The sequence below is a fragment of the Pseudopipra pipra genome, chromosome 2, assembly GCF_036250125.1.
Source record: "Pseudopipra pipra isolate bDixPip1 chromosome 2, bDixPip1.hap1, whole genome shotgun sequence".
NCBI classification, from domain to species: Eukaryota; Metazoa; Chordata; class Aves; order Passeriformes; family Pipridae; genus Pseudopipra; species Pseudopipra pipra.
Genome location: NC_087550.1, coordinates 4,839,062 through 4,864,205, shown reverse-complemented (window position 1 = coordinate 4,864,205; position 25,144 = coordinate 4,839,062). Strand labels below are relative to the sequence as shown.

Below are 25,144 nucleotides of genomic sequence, written 5' to 3'. Positions count from 1 at the left end.
GACAGTTACTTTCCAGGAGAGGACCAGGATACCTTGGAGATCTTTCAAGTGTATCCTAAATGCTAGTAAAGAAATAATGTTTTTCTACTTCCATCTTTCTGTCGTGTTTTCTTTGATCAACCTCTACCAGAAGATAAACCCCTCCATTTCACATCCCTGAGGAGAAGTTTGTGAGCTTTACGAGTGTCCTCATTCTGTTCCTCCAAGCTGCTATGCTATGGCTGGGCAAAGAGGAATAACTGGCCTCAAACAGCCATGGGTCCCTCTCTGCCAGGATGCAAGAGTGAAACATAATAGAAAGGCTGAGAAAAGAAAGTGAGATTTCCACTTGAAAGATCCAAAGAGGATGCTGGGGCTGATATCAGGACATACAATCTGGTTATGAAAGAGTATAAGGGTTTGTGGAGGTATACAGTGATGACCCCAGCACGCTCTGCAAAATCCTTGGCTGTTGTTTGTCAAGACTGGCATTTTAAAGGTCGTGCAAACAGGTTTCTAGTTTGACTTGCAACAAAAGGAGTTAATGTCTCACATGAGAGGGTGCACAACTGTGCAGAAACATTGCACTTCCAAGATAAAGCTTTTTTTACATTGTCAAAACTCAGCCAGTGCAGAGAAGGCCTCCACATCTGGTTGATGTCACATGCCACTGATTCAATCTTCAAACTTGTAGCTTCAAGGAAAGGCAGTCTGCAGCCCGTGGGAATTGCGAATGCTGGAGTTTGGGCTCCAGATTTCTGAATACTCTGCAAAGACAATGGGACCTCAGATTAGGTTTGTGACCAGTTTGAGCTCCTGAGCCCCAAAGAAGGCCTTGAGACTCCTCTGGCTCACATCTCTTCTGCACATATCTCCACACAGCTGTAGATTCTGGTTTCCTTCAGACATGGGAATGCTCATTAATTGAGAAATGTCAAAAAAGTCAAAAACACAGGACATGGAAGTTTTGGAGACAGGCAGGAGGAGGTAAAGACTCCTGGTTACATGTGCTACCTTCAAAGCAGTCAGTGTTGTAAGAGCCCAGTGATCTCTGGCAGCTTTCTTCAGTTCTAGTCTTAATGAAAACCACAGCAGCCCTTACAGAGATTTGACTAGAACTCCTGAAATGCACATCCCAGGAATACAGATGTCAGGTCTCCTCTAAAACTCTTCCTCTTTGAAACATTCCCAAGCTTCTTGCCTGAGTGTAAATCACTCCAGTCCATCTCTAGGAGTCTGCAAATAAGTTTGCTACAGGAACAGCTCTCAGAAGTACATCATCCCTCCCCAGAGTGGCACCCATGTCAACACCTATCCCTCCACAGATGAATGAACACAAGATGAGTGTGTGCCTGACCTCAACTGCAAGGCTATTGTACAGCCTTAACAAGGGTGATAAAGAAGGAGCTCTGACTGTAACACAGGACAGAATAGTATGAGGAATGCAGACTACAAAGGAGGGTTGTATGTTTATTTGTTTTTAGGAGAAAGGGCAGAAAAATCCCACTTTACATAAAATATGTAAAAATATGTAACATTTCCCTGTGATTGGAAAGAGTTTGCTTTAGGGCAACATTTTTCTCAAGACTTGCAACGGGTCTGGTCTTGATTTTCTCATTCTGAGAGTTCCCTTGTGAACTGCTGCCATCTTGGCACTCAGGGTCAAGCACCCCAAAGGGTAACGTGAGGATATTCTAGCTCAGTAGCTTCCATCCAGAAGACTGCAAGCAGCTCCCAAATGCAGTGCAGTAATTTCAAAACCACAGAGATTTGGAAGTGCCAAAATTCAAAGGCTCACCAAAGCAAGATTTGGAAATTGGGTGGAGGTGGGAGATAAGTATCCAGAACTAGCAAAGGGACAAATGTTTGTCAAAGGAAGGAGCACTGTATTGAACTTGTCCACTATGCTGTAAATAAATGGTTTTATTTACAGCCCCACCTTGCCTGCTAAAAGTAGAGGGGAGATTCCTGATGGTTTTCCATCTTTCAGTGGTCTGAGGTACCCATGCCTATGTGGAATACAGCCTGAAGAGTTAGCACAGTGGCTGGAATCAGCTTTTCTCAAGAAAGCATTGCTGTTTGGCTCAGACCCCTGCTCAGAGTCCTTCTCTGTCCTCCAAGTAACCTTGGGACTGCCCAAGGCACTGGAACATGGAGGCAAATGGTTGCTGTGAGTGAGAAGACACTCAAATTGTGTTGGGCCAATGTGGCCAGCGAGTGGTGGCTGGAGTTAGGTGGCATGGTGCCTCTGTCAGCAGAGCCAGGCAGTGCCAGGCAGGAGGAGATGGGCAGAGGAGAGCAGCCAGTGCCAGACACGACGGCAAGGAGCTGTGTCCTTCACAACAGAACTATAGGAAACACCTGCAGACATCAGGAAATCAGAAGTGGTGAATAAACTATCTACCTTCTGTTTCAGAGAGTGACTGCAATGAAAATAAAATGAGATAATAATTATTTTAAGCTCCCCTATGAGAAGTCCCTCCCTTTGCTGCTGCTGCTTTCCTGCCTGTAAAGTGAGTGTGATGCTGCTGTTACAGTGTCATTTTTCATGATGGGTGGTCGGTACCAGTGCCAGCTTTCTCCAGACCTTCCAAAAGGCATCACTTCTCAGCAGAGTAACTACATGAAGTCTCATTTTAGCTTGATGATGTGGGACTGCTGCTGCTGTCCTCACAGGCACCTGGGCCCAAAGTGGAGAAAGCAGCCTCCTGCTTGCCTCTGTGGAGTTTGTTAGCAACATGTCCTAACATGTTAGGGATTGAAAGGCCTTTGTATAGCAAGGGTATGCCAGCCACCTCGCACTAATCTTTGGCTGGTGTTAAAAATTTTTGAGGCTGGATTTGTGGCAAGTTGTTCTTTCCTTTGTGCCATGGTATGAAGCTCTCAGGAGTGCTTGCCGTTTGCTTGCCAAGCTCTACCTGGTGAGATTAGCAAAAGCAACAAAAAAAATATCACTGTGAAAGGCACAAGTGAGATCTTGAGTCAACCTTTTAGTAATGACAGTATTTGGCAATTGCCTGGTGCCACATGTTCCCAACACTGCATGGGCTGATTCATTTCAACAGCATCACCCCAGACCTTCTCTGTTAGGAGCATCTGCTGAGAGGGTAATGTATGGGCTTGTGCTTTTTAATGCATATCAGCCACTGCTGCAAGCCCCAAGGTCCTGAGGGAAGCCAGGGTTTTATCTGTCAGGAGAGCACAGATCACCAGGCAGGTCTGTGAGGTCCCCTCTGCCTTGGAAGAATTCAGGAAGCCTTGAATTCTTTGCTGAGTGTTGGCATAGCTATAACAGGTAGGCTGGCAAGTGCTTGACCCAGCCTTTCCCTAAGCCCTGGATTAAAAACCAGGCAGACCAAAGAGTTTGAAGCCTGCACCCTGTGAGTACAGAATGGAGCCCAGGCCACTGAGCAAGTGTCCTATTGCACCTGGCAAGGGCTGCCAAGAGAGGTTTGATCAAGGACCATCATTACCAAAAGAGGCAGTGAACTGCAGCACCTGGTCCCTGCCGGGCACGGTGCCTGTGCAGGGGCAGCGTGTGTGTAACCTCAGCCCGTACCCAAGGGAGACACAGGCAGCTCTTGGCTCTGCTGTGCCCTGGGCAGGGCTTCTGGCTGTCCAGCCACAACATGCTGCTCAGGGAAGGAGTTCATTTAAAGCGTAAATCAGTCATTTGGTGTGTATGCATAGTGGTTTGGCAACCCCTGACTGAGGTGATTGTACAAACCTCCAGCAAGATATGGGTGGCACCGTTTCATTTTCTGAGAGAAGTGCTTTTTGTGAGATGCCCAATTCTGTTTGCTTGTGTTCACCACACTCAGAGTATTCTCATGGGGAGAGGAGTGGTGGGGAGAGATGAGGATGTGGGTCAGGGGGAATGTAACAGGGACATATGGACAGGTCAGGCAGGGCAAATACAGGCTTGTGCAGAAGCAGCAGCCCAGGCACTGGTTAAACTTTAATGTGAGCAGGCAGGTCCCTAGTGAAGTAGGAGGAACCTACAGTGGTTGCAAGGTTTTTTTCCAGGCTGAAGATGTGGATTGCAGTCTATCCATTCTTCATTAGTTCTGTAGTTGATGTAGGACACAATAATTGCCCTCAGCTACTCAAAAATCCAGGAGAGAATTTTAGTCCAGGGCTTCATAAGCTAAATCCTGACACTTGGACCTTCACGGCAGACTATGTCTCAACAACTCACGTTCCTGACAACAGCTACACTGTGATGCAGAGCAGCCCAAGGAAACCTGTAGTGAGGGATCTGAACCCCACAGTCATGGTGCTGCACAACCACTCATGGTGGCATCCAACTGGATGTAGGCGCTGGGTGCTGCACTCACACCAGAGGGATCATCAGTCCCATCACGGCTCTGCATGAGCAGCACCCAGATCAGGTGTCTGCATTTCACCTCTGTGTCTGTGGGAAGTGGCCTTCTGGAGTTCGTTATGTACAGAATCCTTTGGGCACAATAACTGAGATGACCTCTTGTCACAAACCTTCCTAAGCAAGTCCTAACACGGTCCAGCACCCACAAAGGACAGATTCCTTCCTAGCAAACTACCCTTTAGATGGGATTTCTGTCTAATTTCTAAAGATTTTTAAGGACTTAATAGTATCCAGCAGGATTATAAGGGTGTCTCAAAGAAGCTCTGCGAGTGAGACAACAGATTTCCCATCTCGGCCCCTCTTTGTCCAGCTCACCCCTCCTGCCTGCAGCTGCACAGCTCTACCCCAACCATCACCAGGGTGCAGTGAGCCCAGGCATGGGCTCAGCAAGAAAAGTCAGACTAGGGCTTCCCTAGGCCACTAAGTCAACAATAAAAGAGGAAGGAGAAGCTCAAAGGCTTTGAAAGCAGTAGCAACAACAGAACAACTGAAATGAGATTTAGTGCTGGAACATCCAAGAGGAAAGACCCAAAAGGTACTCAAGAAAGGGCAAGGTGAATCCTGTTGCTGTGAGAAGACAGGAGGCTGGGATGAGTGGTAGGAAGCTGAAAAGCTGTTAAGTACCAGTGAGGCCTGAGGCTACAGTGGGGAGAAGCTCTGTGACATACAGCAAATGGAGATCATGATCATCAGGATTACTGGGTTAAGATGCATGTCAACATGTGCCTGCAGACAGTGAAGAGGAAAAAATAGGAGAGGTAGGTGGAGAGGCAAAAATCTACATTGCCAGCCAGGCCAATTCCCTACAGACAAGGCGACTGGGGCGTCCAAAACAGCAGGGAAAACACATAAGCCTCATTCAGGAGTCCAATCAGTCCAAGGAGAAACGGCCCCGCCTTTCCTGTAAAAGGGCCATGCGTCTGTAATTGCCTCATTACAAGCCCAGCACAGCTGCTTGCAGCCAGGCCAGGCAGCCACCATGGAAATAATTTCAGGCAGCAGGAAAAGGATTGTGGATAAAGTTGATATCTGGCTGGATGCAGTCATACCCAGCCACACAAGTGGAAAAACAAAGCAAGGCAGAGGGGCTGTGCCCACACAAGCAGCGTGGCAGCCGCCCCTGCAGAAGCTCCTTGCAAGGGGGGGTTTCCTGTCACCTGGAACAGCACAACTTCAGGAACTCACCCATCCTGGGTTTTTAGCCCAGACATACCACATGAGGTTGTCCCTCCTGAGCCTTTGGGGTGCACTAGTGTCTCCATTCAGGACTTTGATGCAGTGAGGGTGAGACATGCTTTTTTAGAGGAGGACGAGGTATTTAAGATGATCAAAATAAATACGAGAAATAAAAAATAAGTACAGAAAGATTCAAAAGCTGATAGTTCACTGTGTGGCTGTTGTAGGTGGAAATCTGTTTCAAACCATCCAACTGCTGCTCAGAGTTACCTTGTCCACTGCAAACTCGAGCTCAGCCATCAGTAATCTTAAGCACTGAATCACAAAAACAACTAGTTTAACAAAGATCTCTGCAATTACTAAGTTAGACTATACTAGAAGGCTAGACTTATATGCCTCCTCCCTTTATGAAGAACTGGAAACTCAGTGTCCTGATATTTCCTTTGAGTTAATATATCTGTTTTAAAAATAAAGGCTGTATTTATCTAGAACAAACAGTTTCAAAAAAAAAAAACTTTTTTGGGCCTTACAAGAACAATGTTGATGTTGCAGAGCTCTTTCCTTGCTCCAAATGAACACCAGTACCACATCTGAAATATTTTCTAGAGCTCCAGAGCTCCTAAAGTTCACAATAACTCTAAGTGGTTTTGGGGAAATACTTTGTGCCTCTTAAACGTGAGTGCTGCCAGTGAGCCAGAATCCTGCAGCAGACACACTAAGCATTCCTATTATTTGAGGTTATGAACATTTGGATTGGGACACTGAAAACAAGGTCCCTTACTCTGAAATGCCCTGTCAAATATAGCCCACAGCTTGTCTCTTAAAGAAGGTCACAATGAAGGAGGCCAGTGGGCATGTAACAATTGACAGGAAAAGATGAAAAGACCTCAAGTTGCCCTAGAAGAGTTTTAGATTGGATATTAGGAAAAAATTCTTCACTGAAAGGGTTGTCAAGCACTGGAACAGGTTCTCAGGGAAATGGTGGAGGCACCATCCCTGGAAGTGTTCAAAAGTCCACATGTAGATGTGGCACTTAGGGACATGGTTTAGTGGTGGGCTTGGCAATGCTGGGTTAGCAGTTGGACTTGATGATCTTAGAGGTTTTTTCCAACCTAAACAGTTTTTTGATTAACTTGGTACCAGGACTCCAGTGTCATCTGAGAGTTAATGCACCACTTTCCTAAATAATTGAAATCCCCACTCTCTTTCAAGCAGCACTACTTTTCATTTCTCAAAAATTAAATTAGATGCACACCTACACAGCTTTCAGCTTAGTTCAGGAAGATGTCTGGCTTTCCTGGTGTGTCAGGCAGGATATATAGTGCTGTCATTAACTCCTTCTTCCCATCTGATGGGAGCCCTCTAGCAATAAATGCTGCCTGAAATCTTGGTTGATACAACCAGACATGAGCTACTGCAGACATCTAAATTGCAGATAATACATATGAAAGGCATGTGGGCGAAAAGGGGTTATTTCTCAGAAATTATCCACTGAGAAAGTAAACTGATGATGTTGTGTTGTTTCAGGAATCCACAGACACTCCCTGTGTGGAATGGTCTGTACCCCTGGTGGAGTGATGCTGATGTCCTGATCTACAGCCGACAACAGCTGTGAGCAGGATGTCAGTCTGGCTGGCCAGGAGATTATTGCTTCCCACGTGTCCTTAGCAGTTTGTACAGCCAGGATCTGGGATCTGCCCTCGAGATACTCACTCTCACTACTACCAAAGTCCTCCATGGGTTGATGGGTGACATGGCAGTTCTTCTGATGAAGAGCAGAGGTGGCCACCATAACACGTAGCTGCTTTCCTAGTGAGCTGCTCGCACCAGCTGCTTCTATGGAGCTCTATTCCTGGCCAGGGTTTTCCCCAGGATCCTTCTCAGCTTCCCGATGTTTCCCTCCCAGACATCTGTTTTTCTTAATGGTCTGGGAACTGTACACAGCTTGTCAAGTTTCCCCAAATTAATTGGTGCCTCTCTGTGTGTACTTCCAGGCCTTGTTCTGGGCAGTTCTTGCTGCTCCTGAAGGATAAGGGGTGAGCTAATGGAGGAACGACCGGAAAAACCTCCCAGGCTGTCCACAGGGAGAAGAGATATAGTGCAGTCTGCAGGGCAAGTGTATCCAATCTCATGAGAGCAAAGAATTCTAGACTAAGACATAGAGTGAGATTTGGCCAGGAAGGCTGGACTTCCACGTGCACCATTTCAGTGGGGAATAAAATGCGTGACCCGTGGTTATCTTCTGACACCGAACCTCTGAGATGAGAAGCTTTCTGTTGGTTAAAACGTGCCTTGCAGAAAATCATTATTTTGTGCCATCTCAGTCACGGTTTTGCTTTAAGTGATGCACACAGCCCTGCAGTTGTAGGCACAATGTGAGGCTACACCCTGCTCACACCTACGGACACGGAGACGCTTGGGCAGCTGTCCAGAAGGAAGCAGGATGAGCAAGTGGAACAGCCCCTGCAGTAGGGAAGGTCTCACCTTTCAGTTGCTACCCAGCTTAGCTTCTCCATTGCTTGCCTCGCATGGGGTCAGCAAAAAAGCCCTGCTTTTAGCAGAGGTCTGAAAAAAAGGTGAGTTTCAACAGGAGGAGGCTCAGACCTAAGATGCTTCAGGTGGGATGAGGAAGAGGCTGCTCTCAGCCTAAAGGAGCGGTTGAAGAGGATGAACTTTAAGCAGGTACATACACAATATGCATAAATTGTCTAATCTGAAGCTATTTGGAAGGTTAAATTAGAAACTGAAGTCACTGAACTGCCAAAGAAGGGACACAGAGAATGCAAGAAGCAGGGACAGCTCAAAACACTTCTGATAAATGCTGTAAGTAGACTGTGGTACCTCCCAATTTAAACTCAACACTAGAGACAGTCTAGTTGTAGCAGCAAAGGGATTCAACTCCTAATTTATCCCGCTGGGAACAGAAAATCACAAGGGTAAGTGAGCCTACACAGAGCTTCCAACTGCTGCAGCTTCCAGGACTCATCAGTTAGGACTGTGCTATCTTTGTAACACATTGCTATTAAATTAGGTCTTCACTGGATACAGGCAGATCAGAGAAGGGGGTTCGTATTTATCTGAGCCAGGAATTCAGTCTCAAAAGGTATGCAGATATGGAGTGGAGGAAAGTGATAGCAAGCACTCATCTGGCAGCCAGCTTGAGGTGTGAATGTTAAGTTATACCCACGGAGGCATCTTGTGAGTGGGACCCTGGGGAGCCCCAGCATTACTGAGGATCCAGGTCTTAGCACCCTTTGACTTCACTTGGAGTCTCCAGTTTGTGAGACCACTGAAAATCAGGTCCTACTCCAGGCAAATGCACCCAGGCAGCTTTAATTTGCTGTTATATTTGAAAAGTGAATTTTCAGCCCAGTCTGGGTCAGCCATAATGATGCACTAGAAATTTAGTGTTTTCCATAGTTAAATGACTCTATATACCTTAAGGAAAATGCACACAAGCAACTCCTGAGTTGCAGCTTGGCCTTGGACGTAGATTTTTTTGGGTGATCTGAAGAAGATAATGATCTCTGTTTCTGAGTAAACCTGATCATAAAAATCTCCCAAAATGTTGTAACGGAGAAACCCAACGTTTGTAAGAGCTTCAAAACACTCTACCTACTTCAGTGCTCCGTTTCTTTTTCCTGCTGGCTGATTGAAACCCGTTTACATGTTCTCTCTGTGGCAAGAAGAGGGACTAAGTTCCTTCAACCTCAGGCACAGTTTCTCCAGATATAAGCTGGGCCACCGGAACCAGGTGTGCAGGAAGTGTGGGCTCAGTGCCTGCACACCACTTGCTCAGGGACTAAGTCAGCACTAGGAAGCTCTTGCCAGCATGTCACTGAATTCACAGATCTTAAAATGAAAGGTGTTAAGAAGAAAAATTATATTCCACTTACAACTGCTGGAATTGCTGGAATGAGCCAACGATTTTTCTGCTGCAGAGCAGAGTTAGAAGAAATAAAGCATGACAGTTTCATTACTCAATAGCTTTTCTCTCCCATGGGCTACAAAAAGAGGTTTCCAGTTTCCTCCTTGAGGACCACGTGCATGCCCATGTTTGTTTGCATGGAGAGTCCCTCTGCCTCTAACTGGGAGTGAACAGCTCCAGATTGGGAATGAAAACACTGGGTTTTCATGGAGGGACCATGTTGACAACTCTGTGTGCTTTGTAAAGACCAAGTGGGAAATCAAATTAAACTGGGCACATTTCACAAGCTAAACATGCACTGGCTATAGGGCCCAAGGGGTGAAATTCCTGGGAAGCCTGGCACACAAGCTCAAGTGTGTGTATATTAAAACAGGACATGTTTCACCTGAACTTACATCAGGGGGACATGGCACTCAGCAGAAAGGTATTTCCAGATTATTGACTTGAATAAGCCATGATTGCTGTTGCAGTACACAGTTTTAAAGGATAAAGAAACAGGAAGAAAGAATAAAAATAAAATTGGTTTCGTGTTTTACACGGGCAATAAAATAACCATTCCCAGACTCTTGCAGATGTGATGCCAATTTATTTTGACCTAAGCTTCCCACAGGCAGTAGTTTGCTGGGCTTCAACAACATACTGCAGCAGGGAGGAATCATAAACACTTTTGGGGCCTGATGCTGAATAGCCACTAGCTTCTGCCAGCAGCCCCACACGTGGAAGAACTGCAGAACTGCAGAAACAGTATGGTCCTGGCCCCTCTGATGGCCCTGTCAATGCTACTGCCTGAATACAACAGATCACTCCTGCCATTATCTTTCTTATGGTCAGCCCAGTCTATTTTTGAATCATTCATGGGAAAGAGATTTCCACTACATTTGGTTTCCAGCACACTATCCCAAACTCTGCCAGACCTCACTGTTACAAATCTTTCCTGCTATTTGGTGAGATATAAATCTTCCCTTTAATTGGATCCCATTATTCCCAGGCATGCTGCTTTTCCAGTGCACTAACTCCTTCTGTTTCCTCTGTGTTGAAAGTTTTAGACTACTGTCCTCTGTCTCCCTGCAAAGCCACACTGACTTGTTGGACTCCATTCTTCTGAGCCAGATTTCCTTCTTTGCATTTTTGTGCCTTTCTGTGCACAACAAGTCGCTGGTCTGCACTCTTTAGATACCTAGGCTTTCCAAACCACACACTTCAATTCTCTGTGCATTTGAGAAGCCTGAGATGAACTTTGTTGAAGCTGGCAGTGGTGAATCAATATCCTTTGCAGACTGGCCATTAGTAATCCACACTGACCACAATATCGTGTGCATCTCTTTACAAAGGGCAAACAGGTTTATTTACCTGAGGACTCTTGTATGCAACAAAAACCAGCTCACAACTTTGTAAACTGTATAGGCTTTGAGCTCTTTTAAAATTTGATGATGAAGAACGAAAGAAAAAGCCATGCATCTATACCAGCTGTCAATCTGGCAAGTCTGTTAACTACTGTTAACTAGCCAGGTGAAAACAGAATGGAAAATCAACCCTAGTTTCTATGGGCTTGGCTATTTCCATGACAAGAAGGTTTTCTAGCAGCAGGTATTGATAAAGCAATGCTGATCTTTTCCCCTGTTCTTCAGATAAGGCGATGCTGGGAATGTATGAGAAGGTATGCATAATATGCTGCTCGATTAGACTGTGGAGTACAGGATAGAAGTGTTTCCAAGATGCAATCCCATGACTTGGGACACTCAGACAACCAAAGGTTACACTGGGGAGTGAGGAGGGGTTCAGAAGAATCAGCCCTCTCTGGTGACACGGGAAAAGCCTGAATTCCATTTACTCTGGGGTCTCTGCTAGGTACATGAAAGGGTCACAGCACAGCCCATGAGGTTTGGGTTTGCTGTTTTCTGTCCTTTAAGTGAGAGGCCTCCAGTTGCTGTGATATGGAAGTCTGGCAAATCTGATCCTTTCCAGGACCCTCTGCTGCAAACATGCAGGTCCTAAATCTGCCCAGACCTGAGGAATAAAATAGGGTCATATGGTATCTCTCCTGATGTATTTAAATACTCTTCCCTTTATCTACACAGACACCCTGCACAAATGTGTCACTTTGATGAGTTTGGGAGGAAACACTGAAAACAAGTGTATTTGAGGTTAAACTGTTCTGTAAGCAAAACCAAAAAGAGGGGAAAATTATTGTTTTAACTTTCAGAGTGAAAGTCAAGCATCAGAGTTTCCTGAGAAAGGAAAATTGTTTCCTGGCAGGCCTAACCATGGCATAATGCCTGTTAATCTCTGCTCCACAGCTGCAAGGGTGGGCAGAGACCTCTCTCAGCCCAGCTCACCTACTGTCCTGCTGCTCTGAGGACCACGATGGTCACAGATTTCAGCCCCATCATCTGTACATCCCCTCCACTTCAGTCCTCTTGGGTGACAGGTCACATATCCTTCGTGCAGTTTTCCTAAGGACAGGGTAAGTGCCTGTTCTGAAAGCAAGCTGCCCTGTCGTTTGGGTGAGGGTGTCATTCCTTGTGGCTGTGGGAATGGTGCAGCAACTGAGATACTGGACCTGGAAATGTTGTGATGTCTGGCAGACCATAGCACAAAGAAAAACAGTGCTTTTGACCTTGCCTGTTGAAGGAAGGAATGTGTTTGAACCCCAGGAAGTTTCTGCAGTCTCTCAGTGAGATGGAGAATGGCAGACTCAGGAATTTTCTCCACACTGCTCTGCTCCTCACTAGAGTGGGGCAGGACCCCTCTGTGGTATCCTCACCTGACACAGGAGGTGGGGCTTTACTGAAAAAAGCAGTGACTCCAAGCAGTTACTCAAGATGTCCAAGATGAAAACATTGGTGCAGGGAGAGCACAGGGCCTGGAGCTGGAGCCATGCCCAGTAGGTTGCCCAGAAGGGAAGTGGTGAAGTGAGCAGAGATCTGCCCTCAGCCCTGGAAAAGCTGTCCCTCTCCTGAGCCAGCGTACCAACAGGAAAAAGGAAGATCTAGCAGGAGTACTTACAGAAAAGAGACATGGGAATGGAGATGTCACAAAATTAAACTACAACTGTTGGTAGGCACAAAGAAGAGGGAGCCTTCCCAAAATAAACCTGATTGCTGCACCTTTGCGGCTTAGGAACCCATCACACCACAGGGAGCCACTAAAGCAAAATTCAGTCTTGGATTGCTTCCCTTTGCTGTGTGAGTAAAGTTCAAGTGTCTCCATGCTCCCAAGCTCCTACAGAGAGGCTGGGAAGAGGAATGCCATGACTGCTGTTGGGCTGCAGAAAACCACAAGCACTTTCAGCAGATGCCTTAGCTCACATCTGCAGCAAGGTTTGGTACAGCTCTGGGAATTAGACAGCTTGGACCAAATCTGAAGATGTAAACTAACACAGCAACACAAAAATTTCTGATCCTTTTGTGCCATGAGTGCAAAGAATGTTTAGTGTTTTATAAATGGCTTAGCTTTCATCAGTGCAGCTTTACACATTTTTGATATGAACTCCTCATGTTAACAGTCTGTGGTATAAGCTTTGTGATTTCAAGTTCCTTTCATCAGTCCTAACACTGGAAAGAAAAATTATTCTGAAATCTATCTTGCATCAAGAAGCTGCATCTTAAAAAAAAATCCCAAACTGAAGATCAGCAGACTCCCAAAATTACATGAACTGCAAGAACAGCATTTTGCTGCCTTTTTCTCCCTCTTCAGGGTCTTAAATGGTTTCAGTTACTACTTTCGATGTGGTACATTCCTGACAGCAGAATGGCTAAGGTACTAGTCCCTAAGGAGTGGCAAACCCACACTAACCACTCTGAGAAAGCAATCCCAGCTATCTCACTCCTGTGGGTTTTTCAAAACTAGGGTCTTCCTGCCAGAGACGTGATGGAAATCAGCTGTCTAGGTCAGCCCTCTGCCCTTTTTCCCCTAATGCTGGTAATCCTCATGTGTCCCATCAGAGCAAAGAGCTTACCAGTTATGCCAGCAGGAAAGCACAGAGCAGCCCTGCCTGCCAATGATGAAGCAAAGGGGGAAATGACAGGACTTCTCGTTCCTGTTGCACAGGATCATTAAATCTGGTTTTAAAGCAAAAGACTGTGCTGAGTCTCTGGGTCCTGTTTATGATGCCTGTGAAAAGCCCTCAGGAAGAAACAGAGTGGAGAAAATCAACTGATGGGAACTCAAGTTCTTGCTCTTGGCTCTATTTTGGTCTAATATCTTCTTATCTTTGGGACATTAAACACTTTTTCGGAGGCTTGGGGCATGACCAAATGCACTACTTATAAAATAGCTTGGGAATTGAGATATCTTAAAAATAAGAATGGAAACAGCAATCTATAGATGATAAAAAAAGGTAACCAGGGCAAAAAGTGTGAAATAGAGGTAAAGGGGCAAAATCAAGAGCAGGGAACTTTTAGGTTGTATACTTCAGAGAAGCTTCCTGACCATCAGACCTTCCATATGTGTCACACATCTCCCAAAGGAAATGGCAGGTCTGCCACTTTCTACTCCAAAACACCGCTGTGGTAGACAACAGAAAATACTCAAGGGGTGCAGTCCTCTGTGTGTGGAGAGGAGAAGAGGAGAGGGGGTAGGGGAGAGTGTCCTCAACATGACAAAATATCTGCTTCAGCTCTAAGTCAGTCTTTGCTCCATATGTGGCTTACTGTGCATAGAGGACATAAAAATTAAGAGCTCCCCATCCCCTCTAAGACATCCCAGGATACTACACAGTGAAAAAGAATAAAAGGAGTATTAGCAGTTACTGAATCGGGCTCTGTCAAACCTGAAAGCCCTTATAAAGCTGTGTATCTGTCATGCCACATGTAGTCTGTGCTGAGTTGGTGTGACCACTGCTTGGTCTTTTCTCCACCCCAAAATCTATTCAGATAGTTTGATTGAGGACTTTTTTTGTCATGAACATGCCTGGACACACCAGATCTTTAACCCCTGCCTGTGGGGACAGTCAGCACAGATAACAAGGATGGTAACGTGAGCACCTGCGTGTTATCAGAACTGCCCAACTGAGCTATGCGCTGGAAATCTTCAAAGGCAAACTTAAGTGGTGCTTCAAGAACTCTGTTCTCTGGCTCTGTTGTGTGTCCCCTGCTGTTGGGACTTCATCCATGCAGAAAAATGCTTATCTAATATAAAGTGTTTAGTAAGATCTCTCTTTAGCTAAGAGAAATACCAAATGTCCTCTCTTTCGTCATTTGAGGTTTTGCCAATGTTGTAATCACCTTTCTATTTCCTGTGCCCCTCCTAAAAATAAATATTTTTATTCCTTTGCCACTTAAAAAAACTGTTCGTAAAGCTTGCAAATCCAGTCTGACATGACCGAAACAAGCACCATCATTCCCATTTTGAATGAATGGAAAAAGAACCAAGGGGAGGTGAACTGCCTTGCCCAAGAGGGTGTTATACAGGAGAAGGCTTGGACGTAAATACCAAGGAAGCCAGACTGCTGTCCACCAGCTGTGTGCCCCCCCCCCCCCCTCCGAGACATGAGATCCAACTCTCCTGAAGCACGGGACATGTGGCATGGAGAAAAAAAGGACAGGAAACCCTCCGGGGGTGTGCTACTCATCTACCTTGCTGAAGCAACAGTTCTTGGGTCCTCTTTCATGAACCAAAATACTCTATTGATAACGAAAGTGACACCTCCCAATCCACGTGGAACGAGGGGTTCACACAGCTCAGGGTCCAAATCACTGCTGCTGCTGCACGGGTTGGGTAGGAATCAACCCCAAGCAGCCTCCCAAGCCTGCACGGTTTGTTCCTTCTCCTTATGTCCCCATTTTTAAAGGCTTCTTAAAACCCCCTTTCAAAATGATACCTTTTAAAATCTAACTCTCTTTCCCACCTCAGAGATTAAAACAGTAAATGGCAGTCCTTCCTCGTTCCCCTTTCACAGATGTAATTTCTCCCCATAACATCCCCTTACTTTCCAAATCTGGACTAAAAGCCACAAAATAGTCTGAGGTGCATGGCAGGGGCTGGGGGAGTGGGAGGGGAGAGACCTTTATCTGAACTCCAGCGAAGAGAGATTTTGAAGCTGCCTTTAGTGAGAAATTGCTTTGCAAGGTGGAGCTAAAGCAGATCGAGGAGCGAGTCACAAGCTAGTGGAAATAAAAGTTTTCTTTACCTCCATGTCCTGCAAGAAAGAGGTGTCCTCGGGGCAATCTTTCTTCCCCACCCCTTTCCCTCTTATCTGTGGGAAAACTTCAGCCGAGCCAGAGCAAAATCGTGCCGCCGTGGAGGGAGTGTTATATCCAAGCCCCTGCTCAGCTTGAAAACGGACAGAGCCCAGCGAGTGGCCCTGCACTACGAACAAGGAAGAAGGGCGGGTGGGTGAGAGGAAGGGAGGGAGGGGAGAGGAGGGGGAGGCAAGGCAATCAGGGTTTAAATTTAGACACAAATCTAAACAGATACTGTCCTTCCCTGAGTGCTGGGCTCAGGAGACAACAAGCAACAAACTCTGCCGCTGCGCCCAAACTTGGGGACACCACATGTGCATTTCCTCCCTTCCCTTCTTTCTCCCCTCTGTATTTTCTATCACCTTATCTTTATTCCCCTCCCACCCACTCACCCCTGTTTTGTCTTTATTTCTCTCCACTCCTTCTGGTTGCTGCCCCAGTATCTCTGCCTGGATCTCCCCTATCCATGCTTCCCTTTCCAAGTCTGCAGGGTCTCCTGCTCGTTATTTGTGAGGACGATCTCTTTCCCTCTAACTGCAGCTTCCCTCCTCTCTTCCTTCACACTTTTCAGTAATTTCGGTCAGCAGCGAACTGTCTTTAGAGTGGTTAGACAGGCAGAATAGGAGGAGAGAGAGGGTGATTATTGGGGTTGAACAGAATTTAAGGCTTTGATGTCCTGGTGCATGGCTAGGACCCCCAGGAAGGACAATATCTGCTGGGTGATTCCCCAGAGAGACAACAGGGTGTTGCTCAAATGTGGGCACAAGCAGAGGGTCCCCATGCAAGGTTGTCACTGTCCAGCTGCAGAGCAGGACTAGCTCCTTCCACCCTGAGTTTGTGCCTCACAACACCAGATCAGAAGGTGCAGGTTGTTCTTCCCTCCCTCCACAGGGATGGACATACTTGTGCACTGGAAGTGAGAAGCTTTCATGGTGATAGAAAAATTCAGATGGGGGAAAATGAAGCCTCTGGAATGTTTTGCTACAGTTTCCCTTTCCATTCTGATCACAGTATTGCAAACCGGACATCTCTTTTAGCAACTGTTTGCATATGCTTCCTTCTCAAGAATTTCAGTCCCCACCTCTCAGAGCAGGGTGGTGCAGAGGAATTTGGAAACACTCCCTTTGTCTTCTGCTGGCTTCCTTGTCTTGTGTGCAGCTGCAGAGTGACACAATGTCATATCGTCATTTTGGCAGGATACCTTGGGGGCAGAAGAGGGTTAAAGCATATTTTTCTAAAAGGGATGCATACTTTTGCTTTGCAGTGTTTCACAAGTCCCTGCTGGCTATGGCTGAAAACACTCCAGAATGGATTTAAATGTAAGCATCATGATATCCCAGTTTACTGTTACCAACAGTTGTCCTTACAGTGTAGTTAACTGTTGCTGTACTGCAAGCTGTGGGACTCCTGTGGAATTAGCAGCTTTAAATCGTGATCTCATTATTTCCCAAATTCAATATACAACAGTTACTCTGTCCCCAGCCAAAAGAGCGATAGGCTGAGTTGCTGCAATCTGAAGATTGGGCAACAGGACTAATTAATCTTCAGTTGTTGAAACACTAGATTAGTTGAAACCTCTCTGCTGTAAGTAACCAAAAGATACTGCAACCGTAGATAGAAGAAGAGAGATTAAAGATCTAAAAGAAACATAAAAATGAAACTGCTTGATTGGAAATCCTATTCATTTCTTCAAGTCCTGACAATGATAGGTCAGGAGAGGGAATAGGAACTGAATTGAGAAGCAGGGAGGGCAGGATTCTTCTCCTGCCCGTGCTTTGCTTGCTCTCAGGACAGAAGGAGGATTTCAAGCTCAGGGATTTCACTGGACATGGGTCACAAGTGTTGTTTTCAAGATTTCTGTCATGTAACAGACTGTCAAAATCACACCTCCAATGGCTGCTTCATGCTGTTCACCTTCTCTTTCAGTATTTTCTTTTTGCTTTCAGGGGTTGTACTCTGCAGAGGAAACTGTTTGCTTAGTTCTACAGAAAAGGAAACCGCCAGACAGAACCAGTATCACTTTACCCATATCAATAAAGCAAAGGTAGTTGCAGCTGCCCCACCACAATTCTTCACTCTATTTCTGCTCCCAAGGATCTTGCCACAGAGCAAATCTTCTCTGCCAGTAGGATTCCCAAATGCCACTGCTCTGAGCACGGTACACAGTATTCAGTTTTTTAATGCTAAATCTTTCTTCCTTCAGGAGCAAGGAGAGAAAGCACAGAAATAAGGTGCATATTTTTCTCCAGACAGGAAGACATGAAGTGTGGCTTGATTCTCCTCTTTCTTTTTTCTGGACTGAAAAACACCAGAAACTCTGAGCAAACAACCCACATGTTTCGACTGCCAGGACTTTGTAACAAACGTTATTAAGGGAGGTTATACTGAGAAACTGGGTGTTTTACACAATGCATATATGCAAGTATGAATGTGAGGTACCTGTGAGTATGACTCTCTACATCCCTGGGTACATCTCTGCTTAGAGACTTTCTGGGATACAGCAGTGTCTAGGAGACTAACTTGTTCTTATATGCAAAAAAAAAAAAAAAAAGTTGCTACATTTGTTCTGCTTTGGAGGAAAAAAACCCCATCCACATCACCACAAGTGCCGTTAAAAGGGGCTGTAGGGGGAAACTTCATTGGACTGAGAAAATGTTGCAACTGTGGCTGCCTGGATTTTGCAGCTTCCCAGCTCATTATTTTCAAGACTTGTGAGGCCAAACCAGCAAGTTTGCTTCGGGCCAAAGGAACTGGTACTCCTGCTACGGCCACCACGTGGGGGAGAGGTGCAAGGAACTCCTCTATCCTGGCATTCCTGCAAAACAGGCAGCATAAGTAGTTCTGCCCTGCTCAGAAACACCACTTCTAATATTTGCTGGCCTCCTCCATTTTAGCTATAGAGGATGGGCAGTGGAACCTCCACAGGGTGCTAGAGTGAGCGACAGAGAGGAGATGTAGGCATGTGGCAATTCTTTATTCAGAGACTAGCTAGTAAAAAAAGTTTCTGAGGGCATCTGAAGCTTTGACTGGCATTTGTGCCCACACAGCAACCTCATTAGGGTGTGTCTGCGTAGCTGCCAAATCTGGGAAGGTATGTTTGTCAGAGTGGTGGATGAGCAACGGGTGGAGGGAGCTGTGGGTCCCTGAAAGACAGATTGAAATTCTGTACTTTGTCAAGGCATTTGTCGAGGGTTTGGTAGAGCTCACCTGTCAATGCCAGTATCTGAAATCATTCTGTCCACCTCTCTGTCTGGCTTTGGCTGCTGCTATCCACATGATTTCCCAGAATTCATACTATTACCCAGCAGCTGTTACTATGTTGGGCTTTCGACTGCCTGAAAACGGGTCTCAACCCTTCCTGTTCCCACTCAAGCAACTCAATTCTCAACTGAAAAAAAAAGGGGGATAAGGTAACCACAGGAAAAAAAAAAAGGCATTTGCATTTCAAAGATCAATCAACTCTAAAAGCCAACATCCTGTTTTGGGTTGGCTTTGCACACCAGCCCCTCTGACAATGGCAACCTGACAGGAAGCGAACGTGAGCAGCGTTTTTGTAGGGGAAACTCCCTTTGTTGAACCCACCATTCGGCTCTGAAGCCTCTGCCCTCACCCCTCAGCATTTTAAACTAACGCTGCGGACGCGGAGCCTCACCCTCCTCTTCGGGGAGTTATCAGCAGGAAATGAAGTCAGCTGGAACTCTCTGTACCATCGGCATTTCTCTGGTCGGGCCGTGCAGCTGCAGCGAGGCACGTCTGGGAGCACACGGGCACACACCGTGCTCACGTGCCAGCACCCACACGGACACACGGACACTGTGCACCCCTGGGAACCGGGGCGAGAGGGAAAGCCCCGTTACCAAAGATGCTTGGGTTAAATGAAAGGTTATAAGTGACTCTTGCTGAGCTGTGTCGGACAGGGAGCGTGAGATCGTGTGTTTTTCATACATAGAAAAGTAGGTGACGGAGACTAACTGAAATATTGAATGTGTCCCTGACTGCCAGCTGGCACCTGAGTGCTAAAATCACGGTTCACATGGACCAGGCTTCTTAATTCCCAGGCTCTGAGCAAAAGCCTGTCCCTAAGCAGAGTAAAGTTAGGAAAATGCTGTATGATACAGGGAGCATTTCACCTGTGATGCTTGTAGTCATGAGGTCACACTGAGGTGGCTCACCCTCATTCATACCAGGCCACTTAGGGCTGGTGGGTGGTATACAGGCAGCTGGTGTCATCTCGTTCTTTGGAAAGCTCTTCTTTCACTGCTGATCTGCTTAACTCCAGAGAACAAAGTGAGCTGGGGTATTAAGAGGCATGGCTGCAACCCACTGTATTAATATAGTGATGGGACAAATATTACCAGCATCAGCCATTGACACCTTGCTTCCAGACTGAACAATCCCTCTATCAGTTACTAGTTTTAATACACAACAAAACTTAATATGAACAAACAAAACCACTTAGAACATGAGTGCTGATACAATCCCAGGTGTCTGTGTCGGATACAACCATGTTTTTGATTACACTGTTCTCGGGCCAGTCCCACTGCCTGTCTCTCAACATCCTAGAAAGCAGTGTCACAAGCAGTGGCCCACAAAAACAGCTTCCTCAGCTCAAGTGTTGACTGAATAGCACAATTTTCTGACTGAAAATGGGAAAACATTTCTGGTCCCCAGCTGGTTATGGAGAAGAGAAGTTTGCCTTGCCACTGCCTGTGTGGTGGCTGCTAAAAAAGGTAAAAGGACTTTCAGCTGAATACCAGGCCAGCTCTGTGTTCATTGTAACTATCTTCTAAAAACAACACTGATGAAAAGGTCAGCTAAAAAAGCTAAATTCCCAACCAAGGCAATTCAGGAACTCTGAGGATAAGAACAAAGCACGTTAACACCTTTTTGTGTTCAGCAAAGGTCTGTGTTCTGTGCCATTTCCTAACAGCAGCAGTGCCACACTGTTTGGCAGGACTGATATCTCCTCAGGAGGGTATCTAACCAACATTTTTAGAAACAATTTGCATGGTGGGTCTCATGTGGCACTGAGTGCTGGCACTTCAAAGCACTGAGTGCTTCAGCTTTTGCCAGAGCTGACTCACAGGTCAGTCGCTCCTGTCACACACCGCGGCAAGTGGCTTTAATCACTTTAATCACTCTGGCTGTCATTTGGATGCAGAGAGCTGGCCAAGCTCTACACACAGCGAGGCTGCACAGCCCGCAAGTGTTATCTGGACACAGACAGGTTTCTGTTCACGGACAGACTGCATGACCGAGACAGGAAGCCCGGACCAGTGCACAGCCAGACTGGGTGTCTGAGGAGAAACCTTGCCCAGCCCAGCCCACAGCCAAACCTTGCCCAGCCCAGCCCACAGCCAAACCTTGCCCAGCCCATCCCACAGCCAGGCCGTCTAAAGAGAGAGCTGGCTCGGGGCAATCCAGCTGTGAAGAGGGCAGACAAAGCATGATGGTACACCAGCCCACTCTCTGGCTAAAATACATCTTCTCCAGAGACACAGCCTGAAGTCTATCACATGTAAAACACAGTGAAATAAAGACTGATCCATGAGCTGGCCAACTCCTGCAGGAAGGAGTAAACTGGCTCCATCTTTGGTGAGATATTAACTATTTACTGTTTTTTTAATGCAACAAAGCACATGAGTTGAAAATGAGAAGTACTGGCTGGCAATACTTTCTTGACCTTGTTATGCAAGGGTGCTGAGAGCCCCTAGACATATTGCACCACAGCAGAGAGAATCCTTCTCCTTTCTCTGAAATCCAGCTGAGCAAGTGAGAGAGCCTGGAGATTGACTTGAGATAATTCATCCTTTCAGAGCAAGCTGAAAGACTTAAAGACCTTATCCCTCACCCCACAGGTTCACTCCACACAGCCCATCCAAGAAATAGGGCACCAAAACAAGCCCTCTTTTTTCACTGCAATGCTCAAGACAGTCTATACATCGCTGTGCACTGTCCACTGCAGAGACCACTCAGATTAATAAATTCTATTCTCTGCAGAGGAAAGCCAATGCTATTTGCTTCCATAAATCCTGCCAAGCACTGAATTCCCACCAGACTCATCAGCCCAAATCCACTAGGGTCAGGCAGCAGCAGCTCTTTGAATTTGGGGACAGGGAATGCTGCAGGTGTGCCACAAGGCTGTAAAAGGGCAGGGGGAGGCAAGGAAAACTTGGCAGACCTTGTTTGGATGGTTTTTTTCTCTTGGCACCTGAGATACCGCCGTGTGTTCCCAGTGGTGGCAGGGGGACTGAGGAATGATCTCCCACTCTCTCTACCAGGTTCACTTTGACTCTCCTGCCACAGGGGCTGTGCGGCTCCAGTAACATGTACCCTTCCTATAATAGGAGGGATGGCCACATTCAGCAAATACATATATCTAAAGCCAGAACATGGATTTTTTGTTTTCTGAGCAAAATAATAACAGTAATAAAGAATTGCTAGCCCTGCTTGCCACATCCTATCTTCTTTCCTTTCTATCCTTTTTTTTCCTGCCCCTGTGGCACTAATTGTTTGTTACTTCCACGTGCTCTCTATGGTATCCCTTCTTTCCTGTGCTGACCCCACCAACCACCTCCTGCCTGTTCCCTGTCATGCCCTGCTGTTCCCCATTAACACCATTCACACACTTATACCCTACCACCACCCCCACTCATCCCTTTGACTGCATCAAATAGATCAAGTAGAGCTCCCAGGCTCTCCAAGGGCAGGACTGAAAATGGAGAGAAACATGCAGTTTGTGTGTGTGCACACACATGTTGGTAGGGACAGAAAAGAGCAATTTATAATGTCTCTGTTTTGGCCATAAAAAACTCTCAACAAAATGAGTTTGTTACATCTTGTTTTCCTCATCCCCTTTTCTTTCCTAAGATATTTCTTCTAAACCATTTTTGACCCTTTCTTCCATACTCTTCTCACTCGTGCAGAGCAGCTCCTGTCTTTTTCCCTCCAACATGTTCCACTCCCGCCCCTCACCTGAACAAGTTGTATAATCCTGCATACACAAAGACAACCTTTAGCACAGTCTCTTCTCTCATAACTCACTCCTCTTCTCCCTCTGGTTTTCTCCTCAGCACTCTGCCCTGAAACATCCCTTGTCCTGTACTACACACAAGGCCGCCTGTATGGCTTTATTTGCTGGAGTGGTTGCCACTCCCAAGCTCAACCACCTACCTGAGCTGAATGTCTGCACATCAGGGGTTCAGAGCACCCCTTTTTCTTTTTCTTTTTCTTTTTTTTTCCAGGAGGAGGCAGCAGCAGAAGGCTCTGTGTGTCCGGGATCCAGAGGAGAGGCAGGAATCTCTGTCCGTGCCCTGCAGGCAAGAGGAATGATGGAGGAAAAATTATTTTGTTCTGCCTGTATAGGACAGCAGATAAATGGCAGGAGAGGGATGTGTGGTGTGTTTTTCTTCCTGAATTCAGCCCAACAGGATGATCCATCCAGCCTTCTACAAGCTGTGGGTGCTGTAAGGGCAGATTGTAGTCACACAGTAAGTTAATTTGGGTTTCTCAGTGGTACATTGCAGGACATACTTGGTAGGATTGAAGAGGAAAAATGAAAATTCACTGTCTTTCAGGGCAAGTTGAATCAAGTTTCAGTATTACCCCAGTTAAAAACATCTCTTTATACAAATCTTTGTAAGGATACTGAGCACAAAGTGGTGGCTACAATAAGGTATAGCTCAGTGTTTATTTGGGTAAGTAATGCAATTAAGTGGCCTTCAGTGGAATGGTGTTCAACTAGGAAAACCAAGTCTCGCAGAAGAGAGGGCTCTGATGTACAGAGCCTGCAGTGTGCAAGAGATAAGACCTGAGCTCTGCCTAATGGCAAATCATCCTAGTCTTTGCTGTCTACACCAGTTCGAGATAGTCCCCGCTTGCTGTAATTAAATGACAAAGTTTCTCTTAGGGAAAGCTGGGCACAAACACCTGAGGTGACACAGAACCAGCCCTTGAGACTGATTTGGCAGTGGGCAGGGACAGTGGGGCTGATGGTGCCACAACCACCCTTTGAACCACAAAATTGTTCAGGTTAGAAAAGACCTTTAAGATCAAGCCCAGCCACTAACCCAGCACTGCCGCGTGCACCGCTAAACCACGTCCTCAAGTGCCATATCCACGTGGGTTTTTTTGAACACTTCCAGGATCTGACTGCTGCGGGGCACCGTGCCATGGGCTATCCCGGGTCACCCGGACCCCGCAGGACGGACCGGCTCCGGGCGGTGGGTGCCGGAGGGTGGGTGGGCAGCGCTTTCGTGCGGGGCTGGCTCTGATCCAGCCGCCGGGAACCGCCGGGAGCCGCCGAGAAGGGCCGGGAACCGCCGCCGGGAGCCGCCGGAGCCGCGTCCCGCCAGCGCCCCCCGCAGCCCGACGGGATCCCTGTCCCGATGGACCGGGGGAGCCAATCCTGCCGCCCCATCGACACGTGATTGATTGCCAGGGAATTCTGCGGGCTCAGGCCAGCGCTGCGAGGTTCGACAGGACCAACACTTCGGTCACAACAACCCCACGGAGCGCTGCAGGCTGGGGACAGAGCGGCTGGAAAGCGGCCCGGTGGAACAGGCCTGGGGGGTGCTGGTCCACAGCAGCTGGACACGAGCCAGCGTGTGCCCAGGGGGCCAAGAAGGCCAGTGGCATCCTGGCCTGGATCAGGAACACTGTGACCAGCTGGATCAGCTCCCCCAGTACTCGGCACTGGTGAGGCCGCACCTCGAGTGCTGTGTCCAGTTCTGGGCCCCTCACTCCAGGAAAGACATTGAGGTGCTGGAGCATGTCCAGAGAAGGGCAGTGGAGCTGGGGAAGGGTCTGGAGCACAAGTCCTATAAGAAGTAGCTGAGGGAGCTGGGGAGAATCAGCCTGAAGCAAAGGAGGCTCGGGGATGACCTTATCACTCTCTCCAACTCCCTGAAAGGAGGCTGTAGCCGGGGGGTGTCGGGCTCGTCTCCCAGCAATAAGACGAGAGGACACAGCCTTAAGCTGTGCCAGGGGCGGTTTAGGTTGGACATTAGGAGTAACTTCCTCATGGAAAGGGTGATCAGACATTGGAAGGGGCTGCCCAGGGAGGCGGTGGAGTCACGCTCCCTCGAGGTGTTAACGGACGGACTGGCCGTGGCGCTCAGTGCCATGGTCTGGTTGACACGGTGGTGTTCGGTCACAGGTCGGACTGGGTGATCTCAGAGGTCTTTTCCCACCTATTCATCCTGTGACCTTGCGATTCTGAACAGACTCTCACTGACTGCCGGGCTGGTGGTGACTCCGCCCCGCCTCCCTCCCTCACAGACCGCCGGACGCCGTGTAAGCGCCCTCAGGGTTGTTTACAACATCTGCGCTCATGGACCCGCCTCCTGCGCTTCTCATTGGCCGAAGAGCGCGGACCTCGCGAGTCCATTGGCTGATGGCGGGCGGGCCAACCCCTCACTCCCAGAATTGCCTCTCATTGGTGAAGGCGGGCGGGCAGCGCCGTTCCCATTGGCGGGGAGCGGAGAGGCCCCGCCC

At 47.2% G+C, this 25,144-nt stretch overlaps 1 protein-coding gene and 1 long non-coding RNA gene across 4 annotated transcripts in view; both read right to left on the bottom strand.

Annotated features, from left to right (window-relative positions):
• RCSD1 (RCSD domain containing 1) overlaps positions 1–15,804 on the bottom strand; it is a 32,753-nt gene extending 16,949 nt beyond the window's left edge. For all 3 annotated transcript variants that reach the window (XM_064643555.1, XM_064643559.1, XM_064643561.1), the window contains exon 1: positions 15,598–15,804. In XM_064643555.1, the coding sequence (XP_064499625.1) occupies positions 15,598–15,603 (6 nt within the window). In that variant the 5' untranslated portion in view covers positions 15,604–15,804. The remainder of the gene's footprint in view (positions 1–15,597) is intronic.
• A 1,514-nt stretch (positions 15,805–17,318) lies between these two features.
• LOC135408362 (uncharacterized) lies at positions 17,319–25,079 on the bottom strand. Its single transcript, XR_010427548.1, has 3 exons — positions 23,719–25,079; positions 22,823–22,962; positions 17,319–19,037 (listed from the first exon to the last, which is right to left on the bottom strand). It is a non-coding gene; the product is annotated as an uncharacterized LOC135408362 (long non-coding RNA).
• Between the last annotated feature and the right edge of the window lie 65 nt (positions 25,080–25,144).